The 12,900-nt window shown below is 49.8% G+C and overlaps 1 protein-coding gene across 6 annotated transcripts in view; it reads left to right on the top strand.

Annotated features, from left to right (window-relative positions):
* LOC142021517 (lysosomal alpha-glucosidase-like) overlaps nt 1-12,900 on the top strand; it is a 33,169-nt gene that overhangs the window by 3,189 nt on the left and 17,080 nt on the right. For 3 of the 6 annotated variants that reach the window (XM_075010399.1, XM_075010400.1, XM_075010403.1), the window contains exons 2-3: nt 10,838-11,375; nt 12,254-12,399. In XM_075010399.1, the coding sequence (XP_074866500.1) occupies nt 10,848-11,375; nt 12,254-12,399 (674 nt within the window). In that variant the 5' untranslated portion in view covers nt 10,838-10,847. Of the gene's footprint in view, nt 1-6; nt 72-7,478; nt 7,635-9,208; nt 9,275-10,837; nt 11,376-12,253; nt 12,400-12,900 lie in introns of those variants that run through there. The other 3 variants (XM_075010401.1, XM_075010398.1, XM_075010402.1) reach the window with 3 other exon arrangements.

The following is a 12,900-nucleotide window of genomic DNA, read 5'->3' as shown; positions in this document are numbered from 1 at the left end:
CCGTCCCCGTCCCCTCGTCACTCGCGTCATCCGGCCCCGCCCCGCCCACCGCCTTCATTCTTGGAGAGTGGGTACGGTGGGGGGAAGGGGGGATGAGCCGGGGCAGATGTGGGGGCCGGGGCGAAAGGCTGGGGGAGGGGCAGTGGGACCGGGCAGGAGGCTGGGGGAGGGGCGTGGGTGTAGGCAAAACCGAAGGGAAAGATAGTGGGGCTAGGATGGGGGTGGGGTCGTGTGGCCAGGCAGGTGAGTGGGGTAGTGAGGCTGGGCTGGGCTGTGGGGGTCACGCAGGAGGCTGGGGGCCGGGTAACGGGGCTGGGCAGGTGGAGGGGGAGGGGCCCCGTTCCCATAGTAGTGTGGGGCCTAACGTGTGTGGTGTGAGACAGATAATACCCAACATCTGTCTCATGTTGCTCCTCTCCAGAAGCAGCATTCTGAACCCCGCCACAGGCCTCGCTGCTGAGGTGCAGCCGCCGCTGGGGTGGCGCATATCAGCCTGACAAAGTGGTCAGACAAGCAATTTATTTCAAACTCTATCTTGTACAAAAATATAGCCTGAGCTGGGCACCTTAATGTCCTGGCAGAACCTGGGCATACGTGGTCTTGCCTGAAAGACATCTGCCCCCACTAACTTGCAGGGGGACTGATCTATCTAACTTCTTTCAGACTTCAGGGAGCATGGGACATTAAAGATGCAATGTTTAGGGTGCTGATCATCATCCCCTTAGGCAGACTGGCTAAGTTCAAGGTAACTTATTATGGGCATAACAAGGTAGGGAAGTGGTGCCAGATGGAGGTTACAGTCAAGAATCTCAGATACAGCTGCGCATCAGTGTTTGACTTCTGTAGAATATAGAGGAGCACGGTTCATTTATAAACTAGTGGTTGATTGTCACATGTGGTGAAGCTGTTTTCACCATCGCTTCTTCTATAGTATGAATAAGCGAGTTTACCTTCAATATGGAGAAGGGAGGATTCTCTTTAAATTATTCTCCTCTGGGCTTTCCAGTGCCTCTTGTCATTTCTGTGTCCTTTAGACCCTAAAGTCCAGAGGGAAAAGACAATCTCTATTTTTGTGTCTTGTGCGGAACCAAGGACCCAGTCAAATAATAATAGTCTCTTTCACTTGTTCTAGAATTAAGCAAGTTTTCTTCCTTGCTTTTTAATAGGCATTTTTCATGTTATTTCTGATATGTTGTGATGTATCCCTGCTCTTTATATTTTTGGCAGTGGAATAGAAAATAACTTTCAGTTTCAATTTTTTCTCAGTCACATTGATTTCAAAGTACTTCCTCCTTGAGTTTCACTGTGACTTTTATGTAATACCAACATCCACCAGTGTTCAGTTACCATACCTAATATATATTTGCAAGAGCTCGTGTGTTTGTCTGTCCAGGAGTCTATTTGTTCAAGAACTCCTTCTTAACAGTGAACATTAGGACCACCACATTTCATATGCAAATTCCTCTTATAACTTAAAGCAAGGACATGGTTTGGTCATGCTGGGACAATGGCATGTGAATGGAATGTGATTGTTTCTCATCAAACGGAAAGGGCGGGGTCTGGTAGCAACAGTTAACCAGCGGAAAGCAGCAAGCAAGCATGCTGCCGATCGATCGTCCCAGAGAGCTGCAGTGCAGCTCCCACTGGGTAGGCCTAGGTCACAGTAGTCACTGGTGGGACAGTGCCCCTGCCACCACAGCCCAGCCCTGGGGAGCAATTGCCAGCCACCCTCAACCACTGACTTGAGCCCCCCTTCATCTCCAAGCCTCTGCCTTGACTTCTGCACTCCCCATACCTCTAGTCCTCTGCCCTGAAAGACCTGAGCAGTGCTGAGTAACTCTACTAACATTATCAAAACAAAAAGCAGTCAAGTAGCACTTTAAAGACTAGCAAAATAGTTTATTAGGTGAGCTTTTGTGGGACAGGCCCACTTCTTCAGTCCCATGAAAGCTCACCTAATAAACTATTTTGCTAGTCTTTAAAGTGCTACTTGACTGCTTTTTGTTTTGATAGCGTATAGATGAGCATGGCTGCCTCTCTGTTTCTACTAACGTTATATGTGGTCTTGGAAGGATTATATTTTTTATCAGCAAGTCTTGGTAAACATCGATTTCATGGTACAAACACACAGACAGAAAAATTTTTATCAGTAATTGAAATGTGCAGATAGGCAAAGCAGGAAAAATGCTGCTTGAGAACTTAGAATTTGAATTAACCCTATTAAAGTAAAACAAAGAAAGCAGTCCTCTGGCACCTTAAAGACTAACAATATTATTTATTATGGGATGAGGTTTCAAGGAAAAGACCCACTTACTTCTTTAGATCTGGAGAATTCCTGATTACGTGGTTTGGTGTGATTTTTGACAATTTGTGTTTTAAGTGTTATAAAGCTTTAACCTTTTGAATTTCAGTGCTCACTGACATTAAATAATTGTTCAACCCTGCCCAGATTTCCCACAACTTTGAAAATTTCAATTGATAAACTTTGAAAAAAATGCATGAAACCCATAGTTTTGTGCTACTGTGAAAATGTAAGCCAATACAAAATTTTAAGTATTTAAAATAAATATTGTGTTATCCATTGAAATTACTTTTAAAAACCTGAATTTTGCAAGCCTAACTATATATCAGGCTGGAATTTGGCAAGAGATGATGAGATATCTACACGGTGCTTAGAAAACGTTTTAGTCCCCTTCTCATGAGCAACAAATTCAGCAGACAGAGACAAGATTCAATTTCAGGCAGCAATAATAGAAAGAGGTGAAATTTTAAAGTAGCTTGTTTTGTTTATTTTTCTGGAGTAAAGAAATAGTGACATGCCAATGGAGGCATGTTGGGTTAATCCATTTATCCTGTAGCAATGTCATCAATATTGCTAGTACGTAGAGTTCAAAAAATTATAAATCATGTCTCAAAAATCATGATTGTTTTAAAATATATAATAAATGTCGGGTTCTTTTGATTTGTCTTCTGCTTTTTGAGCCTTCAGGATTGGTAGGTTTTTCTCTGTAGCCATGAGGGATAGAAAAAGCTTTCACTTTCAAAAAAGCGAGAGTTGTAGGTAGTCAATGACTTAAGGAGCTAGGGTCTTAAGACTGCAGCTCAGTAAAATCCTGAGACTTGGCAACACTGTCTCACTGAACCTAATATCAACAATGTGCTCAACTTTTGAGACCCAAGTAGCAAGCAGTAAGTCTAATTAGTTTTAGGCCAGGATTATGAAATGCTATGAACTGTTTAACTAGAATATATGAAAGGCTGAGTGTTTTAAAACCAGACTTTCAGTCTGTTTCTGCACTTGGCCTTGTAACTATGTTTGAAACTATGTCTGTTTAAGTCAGGTGTATTAATCCTTTTCAAACTGCCAAATCTATTATTTCAAAAAAGATTGAGGGGCTGCAATCAGTATTTTTTTTGCCAGACTCTTTGCCTTGTGACACATCCTTTGTGCTACCTAGGCAGGGCAAAGGAGTAGAAATTCCCTGCAAGTCCGCTGTTGTGGATACCTCTGGAATAAAAGGACTCTCCGGCAGGTGCAGAATCAGCATACCTAGCTCCTACATCCATCACCCACAGACCTATTTTAAGGGGCACATTGAGAGTGGGGAGAGGGAATGGCTGGATCACACAGTGCTCTGGCTATCCCCTGCTGATCTGTGGTTCCTGTGGGACCATATTAAGGGTGGTACAAGTTATAGCAGTCCTTGGCTGCTCTAACCTTTCCTGAAGCAGAAAATCAAGGTGCTGGTTCACTTTCTTTCCGCTCTGGGACTTTACAAATCACATCCTTTTTGAACTAGGCTGTCTAAAGCACCAGTACTGCTAAAATAAAGCTACTAACACAGGTGCAGTGCTGCTTTCAGTCACACCTCACAAGCTTACAAACCTTAAAATCGACAGTAGGCCAACTACCACGCTATAGGCCATGGACTAAGTGCCTGGAGTGTGCCTAAAGAGCACACCTACAACTCAAGATGGGGGCTCACAGGCAGTTGTTAGTCATCTTTGTGCTTCCCCATCATGGGGGTTCTGAACATTGGGTCGCATGGCCTCTCTAAATTGTGCACCATCCAGAGACCTTTGGAGGCTTGTAGGGAAGGTTTGCTCACATGGATGCTGTATCAGAGAGGTAGGCGTATTAGCCTGTAGCTTTGAGAACAACAAGAAGTCTTGTGGCACCTTATAGACTAACAGATATTTTGGAGCATAAGCTCTTGTGGGCAAAGACCCACTTTATCAGATGCATGAGTGGGGGGGTGGTTTCAGAGGGGTATTTAAAGAGTGGGGTCCCAGTAAAAGGGAGGGCCAGAGTAAGCACACCTCAGTTTCCGTCTGTCTCCGTCCTTGGCCTTATAACCAATCACACTCCTTCCCATGTCAGCAGCCAGCAGGCCAGGGTGGCATAGGAGCTGCTGTGGTAGTTCTACAGTATTTGAGGCTCCTTTTACTTGGATGGTATCCTCAAGGGATTGGCTCTACAGACTTCCTGGGCACTGTGTGCCTTATATAGGGCAGGCTTTGTAACTATGTCCCTGACTCTCCACTCCCTTGTACCTTGTGTAGCTGTTTACTCCTGTGCACTTTACACAGGTGTAAATGGCTGCATAAGATGTGTATTGGCACAAAGCAGCTTTCCACCTGATCAGCTGTCCCACAGAGGATTCTCCTTGTGGCCTGTCCACAGCTGCAGTTGGCGGGTGCTTTTAAACGTGAAATTCCATGTCTAGGTGAAGCAACCTGTTCCTAACGGCCCATATTTTATGGTTTGTTTCTTCTATATTCAATGCACAGGGAAGTCCACGGTTATCTGAAGAGCTATTGCATTTTCATGGTGGCTTTTGTTAATGAGCAGAAAGAAGCTCTTTAGTCTCTGTTTTACAGTGAATGTAGCAGAGAAGACCCTTGGTGGAGACTGTAAAATGATGCACTGGGTTTCAGTGAGCAAGCGTATTTCCATGTGTATTTGAAAGCAGCCACAGGCAGAGATCTGGATATGAATGCAATTATGCCTCAGGGAAGTTTGGGTCTGGCCTTTGTGACTCAGGCCTGTCTGCAGTAGGTGTTAGCTATAGATCTCTATGCAGGGTTGAAAGGAACTTAATTTTTTTTACAGGTCCTGTTCTATTGCAAACTCCCCCTCCCTGGAAGAGGGTCTCTGCAGGAGGCTGGGGGAGTTATAACAGTACCTGTAAGAAATATGTGAGGGTTGGTGTTTGGGGGGGCTCAAGGCAGGGGGTTGGGGTGTGCCAGGGGAGGTGTCTCAGGGCAGAGGTTGGGGAGCAGTGTTCCCTGTAAGTGGAGGACTTGGGCAGCCACCCAGGAGGGGTTCAGATGTGACCTACCTGATTAGCAGAGCACCCACAGGGGGCAGGATGCATTTCTACCAGTGGGGCACATCTGCACATGCCTTAGGATAAACAAAAATTTACTGTGCTCATGGATGGAAACAATTAGGGGGAACACTGGTGGGGGTGCAGGAGTCAAGGCTGGGTGAGTAGCGGGCTCAGGGTAGGGAGTGTGGAGCTGCGGGAGTCAAGGCTGGATGAGTAGCAGGCTCTGGGCAGGCGGCTGAGGGAGTAGGGCAGGTGCAGGGGTCAGTGTTGGGGTGTGAAGAGAGTCTTGGCAGGGGGCTGGTGATATGGGGTGTACAGAAGTCAGGGTTCAGGTGTGAGGAGGGGCTCTGGGCAGGCAGTGGGGATGTGGGGGGTGGAGGAGTCAGGGTTGGGGGCGATGTTTCCTCAATTTTTTTCCATCCATATCCAGAATAAATTTTATGTGCATCACCAGTAGAAACACATGCTGTGCGCTGCGGGTGCTCGGCTGATCAACTGGGCGGCATTTGACTCTCTCCTGGGTGGCCGTCCAAGCTCTCATCTTACAGGGAACACTGGCTGGGGGCTCATAGCAGAGCACTCAGGAGATGTGTGGGGGGGATGCAGGAATCAGGACTCAGAGCTGAGTGGCTCTGGGCAGAGACTGGGGATGTGGAGGGATGCAGGAGTCAGGACTGGGGGCTTGGCACATGGGGACTCAGGGCAGGGGGTGTGCATAGCAGATGTGCAGGCAGGGCGGGATTTAGGATTGAGGGATGCAGAGGGATTCAGGGTAAGGCATTGATGTGAGGGGTGCAGGGAGGGCAGAGGGCTGAAGTTCTCCCCTTTGAGATTCATACCAGGCCAACTTGTTCCTTCCTGTCATTCCGGACAGGGATAGGAAGGGGAAATGCACAGGTTGCCTGCCCCCTGCCCTCCCCAGCCAGGAGGGACAGGAATGCAGCAAACCGCACTTTCCCCGTGCTAGCTGACAGGAAGGGGAACAACAGCAAGCAGTGTCCCAGCATGACCTTCGGGGGAGGAGAGCGTTCAGGCAATGTCGGGAGGCTGCTCAGAGCTAGGGCAGTACTGGACTGGTGGCGGGAGGGGTGTCCCCAGCCAGCCCCTTTCACCGGCCTGTCTGCTCACTATTTACTGTGGCAGCTTGCAAGACAGCTCTGGGACTTGGTCTTGGAGAGCATCGTGCCTTTTGCAGCCAAGCACTCCAGCGAGCTGGCTCCTTGCCCTTGCAGTGCACTGACTTACTTTCACCTTAGTGTCTGTGACATACCAGCATACAGTCCAGACTAATTAGAAACCTGTGTCACTCCTGTTCTCTAACCTGGGCTGCCTTTTACAAGACTTGGCTTCCCTAGCCCCGAGCCTGGATTTGTCAGAAACAACCTCCACGATGCAAGGCACTCCCAGCTATGTCTGCCAGTCACACCTGGGCACTTACCAGCCTTGGTTAGACTTCAGGGTGAGCCCAACTCCCTCCCTGTCTGAGATTTTCCCCCAGAATGTGTGTCCTGTACTGCCCAACCCTCTCCTGGAGAATAAGGAGTTATATGTAGTCTGTTGTTGCTTTACTAGAAATGATAAACATGTAATTTGCCACCCTAAATGGAGTTTCCCAGACACTTCCATTTAAACGCATGGGATAGAGAAAACAACGTTAAGAATTACAAAGAGGGAGATTTTGAAGGAGTCTAAATAATGAGGCATAACAGCCAGAAATGGTTACAAGGAAAATAAAGGGAGAAATGTTACTAGAGGTTAAATTAACAAACTGTTAAATTCAAAGCAAAGTGTTTTCACTTCCAGCAAGTTTTATTGAGCCAACTCCTTAAGTCAGGACCTAAGTTGCCGTTAAGCCCAATGCAGGGGCTCAGGGCTGCAGTGGGGAGAGATGCCTCTCCCCAAGCCTGGAAGCTGCCATGCGGGGCACAGAGGTGCCCCTCCCTGACAGCTCCTGCAGGAACAGCTGTGGCTGGTGGGGAAGTGCTGGTTGACAACTCCAGCTGGGAGTTGTCACAGTCAGGGGAAAGGGGCCCCTCCCTGCTGGATGCACAGGGAGCTGATACAAGCGGGAGAGATAGGCCCCTCCCTCCCTTCTGGCCAGGACAGCTCTGTGCTGGGGCCAGCGAGGAAGCAGCCAGTGCAGCAGGTCTGGCTCCTAGGCGGGGAGACCACTGGGCTGTGCATGCTGCAGAGCCTCGTGCCCCTCTCCACAGGAGTCAGATCTGCCGCTTTCTTCTGGGGTGCGGCACAGTGCCCAGGACAGGTGGGCACCCGGCAGCCTGTCTTAGAACCATGGCCCAGGTAAGCTGGAGCCCTAACCCTCTGCCCCACCCTAAGCCTTCCTAACCTGGAACCACTTTCTATACCCCAAATCCATCATCCCTGGCCCCACCCCAGAGCCCACACTCGATCCATAGCCTGTACCCACTCTTGCACCCCAATCCCTAGCCCAGAGCCCCTCCTCAAACCTAGGCCCCCTTGCATTCTAATCCCCAGCCCAAAGCCCCCCCCGCAACCTAGAGCTTCCTCTTGCATCCCAAACGCCTCATCCTCAGGCACAACCCAGATCACATCTCACCCCTTCCTGCACGCCAACCCCCTGCCTCAACCTGCAGCTCCCTCCTGTATGCTGAGTCCTTTTACCCCACCCCGGAGCTGGAAGTCCTCCTGTACCCCATGTTCTTCATCCCCAGAGCACTTGCACCCCAACCTTCTGTCCCAGCCCTGAGCCCCTCATCCCGACACACCCCAGAGTCTGCACCCCCAGGCAGAGCCCCACACCTCTGCACCCTAACCTTCTGCCACAGGCCTGAACCCCCTCCCACCCTCAGAACACCTTGGCCTCTCTCCCACCACATGAATGGGTTGCATGTCACCTCCACATTGGCGCACATTGTTAAATTAATTCCACAGGTTTGCTGATCAGCCCCTCTTCTCCATTCCAACAAATGCTTCCTTTGTTGCTTCCAGTGCCATGACTGCAATAAGCAGGGGAGAGGAGGTGACTTGGGGTGTTTATCCCCCCAGTTACATAATGCTAATCTCCCTCCTGAAAACTGTTTCCACGTGAAATTCAGGAGACACAGAGTTTACAGAGAAGGATGATCCCTATTGCTTTTCCCTCACCTCTTTGGTGGCTCTGTTTACTGCTTCAATGCAAATTTAGCAGAGTGCACATTCCTTTCTTTGAGACAGATCTGTTTGGAGCATGTGTTGGTAACGCTGTACGGTGACCTCCCATAACGTCACATAAAATGTTGCCACACACGTTTTGCGAGATACTAATGACAAGTGTATTATAAGTTTTTAAGTGAAAGCTCACCAAGTGTACTTTGTACAAAGATAGTTACAATTGTGTGTGTGTTGTGGACACAGGGATATATTCTGTCACAGTCTGTATCTGTCTTATTTATGTAGGGCAGGCAGCAGAGTCCTGTGAATAAGGTGTTGGACTAGGAGTCAAGAAACCCAAATTCTATTCCTGGTATTGTCACTCACAAGGACAAGCCCCTGATTTCTCTCTGTATCTGTGAAATGGTGATAATAATGCCTGTCCCTTTTGCAATGGGCTTTGAAATCCTTTCTAGAAACTCCCACTAAACTCAGACAAGAGAAGAGCTCCTAATAGACATTGGTATGACATAACTGATAAAAATTGGCTTTCTTAGAACTTTGAACATAAAAAATATTCAGGTAGAAATAATCTAACCTTCGGTAGTCAAGAAATGCATAGGAAGTAGCGCTCTTGCCCTGCTAATAGAGTGAAGTGGTAGAGATTCTCAGAAGGGCTTATTTTAGGAGGTCTATGGTAAAGCAAGCACGTAGTGCTGCAAGCTGGGAGACCTGCTGTCTTCCTGAAACCACAAAGTCAAGAGAAGACAGGTGTACCTAAGCTGCTTAGCTCTCACGGGATCAGAGGCACAGGAGAGCAAAATAGCTAAGTATGTTCTGCAGGGATTTCCAGAGAGAGGGATGGTGGCCTGCTCAGGACTGACTACCCTCTCTCACTGTGCATTAGCAGGGGTGATTTTTAACACCCAATGTTCATAGCAATCCGTTCAGATAACAATCTGGGATCCTATGTTCCAGCAGCCTCCACGGAGGTGGCAGGCGCAGTCTGTTTGCACCTGTAAATCCTTATGTTTATGCACGTCCAGGGGCGTTTGCTGCTTGGCTCTCGTAATTACCAGTGCAACCCATTTTGTTCAGGCAAATATCTGCCCAGCTGCAGAGTTTCTCAGGGACATAAGGGTGGCTTAATGGAGTCATCAGGCAAAGTGGTCCTCAGTGTCTTGGAGAATCTACATTTAATAATGCTGCTTAGTAGTATGGGGCCGGATCTGTTGTACGATAGCGCAGCGCCTAGCACAAGGGGGCCCAAGCTCACTGAGGCATCTTGGTGCTACTGCATTGTTGCTATTAAGTACAAGGTTTGATTTTTGCACCAAGAAAAATCACTTCTGCTTCTCTTTTGGCTGCCGAATGCAGCTGCAGTGTGAAATGTGTTCGAACTGGTATATATGCATAAGTTCCTTTTAGAGGAGTAATGGCTGTAGTTGAAGATGTTGGGCGATTCTCTGCTGCAGGGGCAGGAGTAGCTCAGAAAGACCCTTTGTTTGCAAGAGAGCCCCAGAGGTGTTTGTAGGAGAGATTTCCAAAATAGTTGCTTTAGTCACTGATAATGGGATGTACGTAAAGGTAGTTCCCTGCCCCAAGATATGACAATGCAAAGGTCTAGTGCTGGAGGTTTCCAATGCCAATTGTTTTCCACGAGAGCCGAGCATCTCACAAGGATCTCATGTGGCTCATGAAGCTCCAGCGATGGTCAGATAGGTGGAGAAGGGCTCAGCCCACGTAACAGGTCTTGGAAACATCATGGCTCCCTAAACTCAGAAACAGCCAGAATAACTCTGGGGGAACATATACTGGAGTGGCAACTGCAACACGTAAGGTTTCTCTGTATGTTCCCTTGCCACTTCCCCGGCCTTGGTCCCCCAGCTTGGTCTCCCTCTGCTGGTAGTGCTCTGCCGTCCTCTCTAGGTGCTCCGTGGGAAAGCAGTCTTACGCAGCAGCGGTTCCTTGTACAAAGTGTACGCCAGACCTCTCAGCAGATTCTCACCACCCCATGAATCTGTGCAGGGCCCGGCCTTACCTGAGGCAGAGCACTGGGCAGCAGGTCAATATATCAGGGTCCTGTTTTCCACCTTCAAAGTCATCTCCAGAGTCAAGAATTATTCTGTATCCTCTGCACTATGCAAATATTACAGCCAAGGCCCCGATGACCACCACTGCAGTGATTGCATGTTGCACTGACATTATTGTGAAAAGCGGTGACCAGGCAGTAAGACAAGACAGGGAAATTCCAGCTCGGGGCTGTGGCATGGTCTTGAGACTGCTTAATGTTCAGAATGATTTTCCTCCAGTGGAAGGATCTCCCCACCAATAGGGTGGGATTTTCTCTGCCTGTTGCTTCATGTGGTGCTCTGTTCCCTCCCTTCTTTTAGCCGAGGGAAGATGAAGTCCTACCAAAAGCTGGCAACAGACCTTCCCCAGCCAGCAGATCCCTATGCTGAAGAAGAAAGCACTGATGGGAAGCCACCCTGCCTTCGGAAGACAGGCAGCCGGTGGCTGGCTGTTGCCTTGCTGATGGTAGCTGTCCTGCTGAGTGGAGTCACCACGTGGATGCTCAGACAGGCATCTGGGGGCCAGCATGGACAGATGCCCCTGGAGAAATGCAGTGCTGTTCCCGAGCCTATCCGCTTTGACTGCTACCCGGAGAGGGGTGTGGTGGTGACAAAAGAGCTATGTGAGAGCAGGGGTTGCTGCTTTGTTGAACGTGAGCAGCCGTTGGGGAGCAGGAAGGGTGTGCCCTGGTGCTTTTACCCCCCTGACTTTCCCAGCTATGCTTTGGAGAGCCTGAACAGGACTGAGCTGGGAATGGTGGGTGTGCTGAGGCGGAAGGTGAAGGCCTATTATCCCAGAGACATTGAGAGGCTGCAACTGAGTGTGGAGTTTGAAGCGGACACTCGCTTACACATCAAGGTGAGCTGCCTTCTCTGGTCTGTGTCTCTTCCCGTCAGGTCCACCCCAAAAGGCAGGCAGGGCCCGGGGCAAGCCCCCCAGTGCCCCAGGCACAGGGCTGCAGGAAGAACCTCGCCTGCAGACACCACCTGTTCCCCACTGCCCCCGGGCCCCTAGGTCCCTCCCTGACTAGCCTAGCCAGGGATTACCTGGGGCAGAGGGCAGGCAGTGAAGGGCAGTGGCCACTGCAAGTCGCCTCCCCGTGTCCTCCCCCACCTCAACTCCCCACAGTGCTGCACCGCACTTTCCCAGCCCGCTGAGCCCTGTGTCTCCTCAGGTGGCTGGGAGCAGAGGCCTCCCAGCTGCTTGTGGAGAAGTGGAGCTCAGCAGGCCAGGAAGGTGCAGCGGAGCACCGCGTGGTAAGTGCTGGGGAAATGGGGGAGATGATTCCCTGCAGCTGCTGCTGCCGCCACCTGCCCCTGCCAATCGTGCCCAGCCCCTGCTCCTCTGGTGGGGTGCCAGCTGCAGGGCCCCCAAAAGCTCAGGGCCTGGGCAGCCATCCCACCTCATCCCCCAGATGGCATGGTTCTGCTTCCCATCAAGGCCTCCACGCCTAGGGAAGCCTCGGCAACATTCCCAGGTGGGACCTTTCAGTCTGGCTAACTAAACACCCTGGTCGCTGCTGGCTGACAACAGCTCCTTGACCAGCACTGGAGCCCATCTCGTGTCTCAGTCTAGGCTCACATCATGTCGAGCCAGACACGGCAGCTTGTCCCCTGCACCCGTGCTTGCTGTCGCGTTGCTGAGTTTAGCTTGCTGTTGGGTCGTCCCCCTGAGCCAGTTACACGCCTTTGCCTCTTGCTCTGCAGTGTTTAAGGTACGTTTTCTCCCTTTTGTAGATCACTGATTTCAACAGCCCTCGGTACGAAGTGCCCCTGGAGGTTCCTCGGGCAACAAAGAGAGCAGAGAATCCACTGTACAGCCTGGAGTTCTCCAAGGAGCCTTTTGGCCTGCTGCTGAGACGCCGAACCTCTGGCACTGTGCTGTAAGAGTTCATCCTCCTGTCTCTCTCTCTCTCCGGCTTCCGTGGCTAACCCCGCTTGTTACCTCCACCAACGGGGACGCCACAGAGCTGAGTCTAGGGCGGAGAAGGGAACTATCTCTCTTGTCTCCTAGCCCAAGTCCACCATTTGCTTGGTTTATTCACCTGGGTTTGGGTGGGAAAAACATTGCTCTATCAGTGTGCCCTCTAGGCTGGGGGACAATTATTCTCCCTCTTCCTCCTTTCCCAAGACCCAAAGTTTTGGACACTCTGCTTAAGAACCTAGAGAGGAGCACGTTACTTCCTGGGCCTGCACAGAAAGAAGGCAGGGTTGGCTCAGGGAACTTGGTTAATGTGGTCTTGATATAGGTGAGTGTGGAAAAGAGAAGAGTCCATCCTCCTGCATTGGCGGCGTGCTTATTTGCGTAATCTGTTCATGACTTAGTGATTGTACAGTGCTTCCCAAATGCAGAGCATTGTGCAAGTGCTAAGTGGGTTTCTCTT

Source organism: Carettochelys insculpta, chromosome 16, assembly GCF_033958435.1.
Source record: "Carettochelys insculpta isolate YL-2023 chromosome 16, ASM3395843v1, whole genome shotgun sequence".
NCBI lineage: Eukaryota > Metazoa > Chordata > Testudines > Carettochelyidae > Carettochelys > Carettochelys insculpta.
The sequence above is the reverse complement of the archived record's forward strand: the minus strand, read 5'-3'. Positions and strand labels throughout refer to the sequence as shown.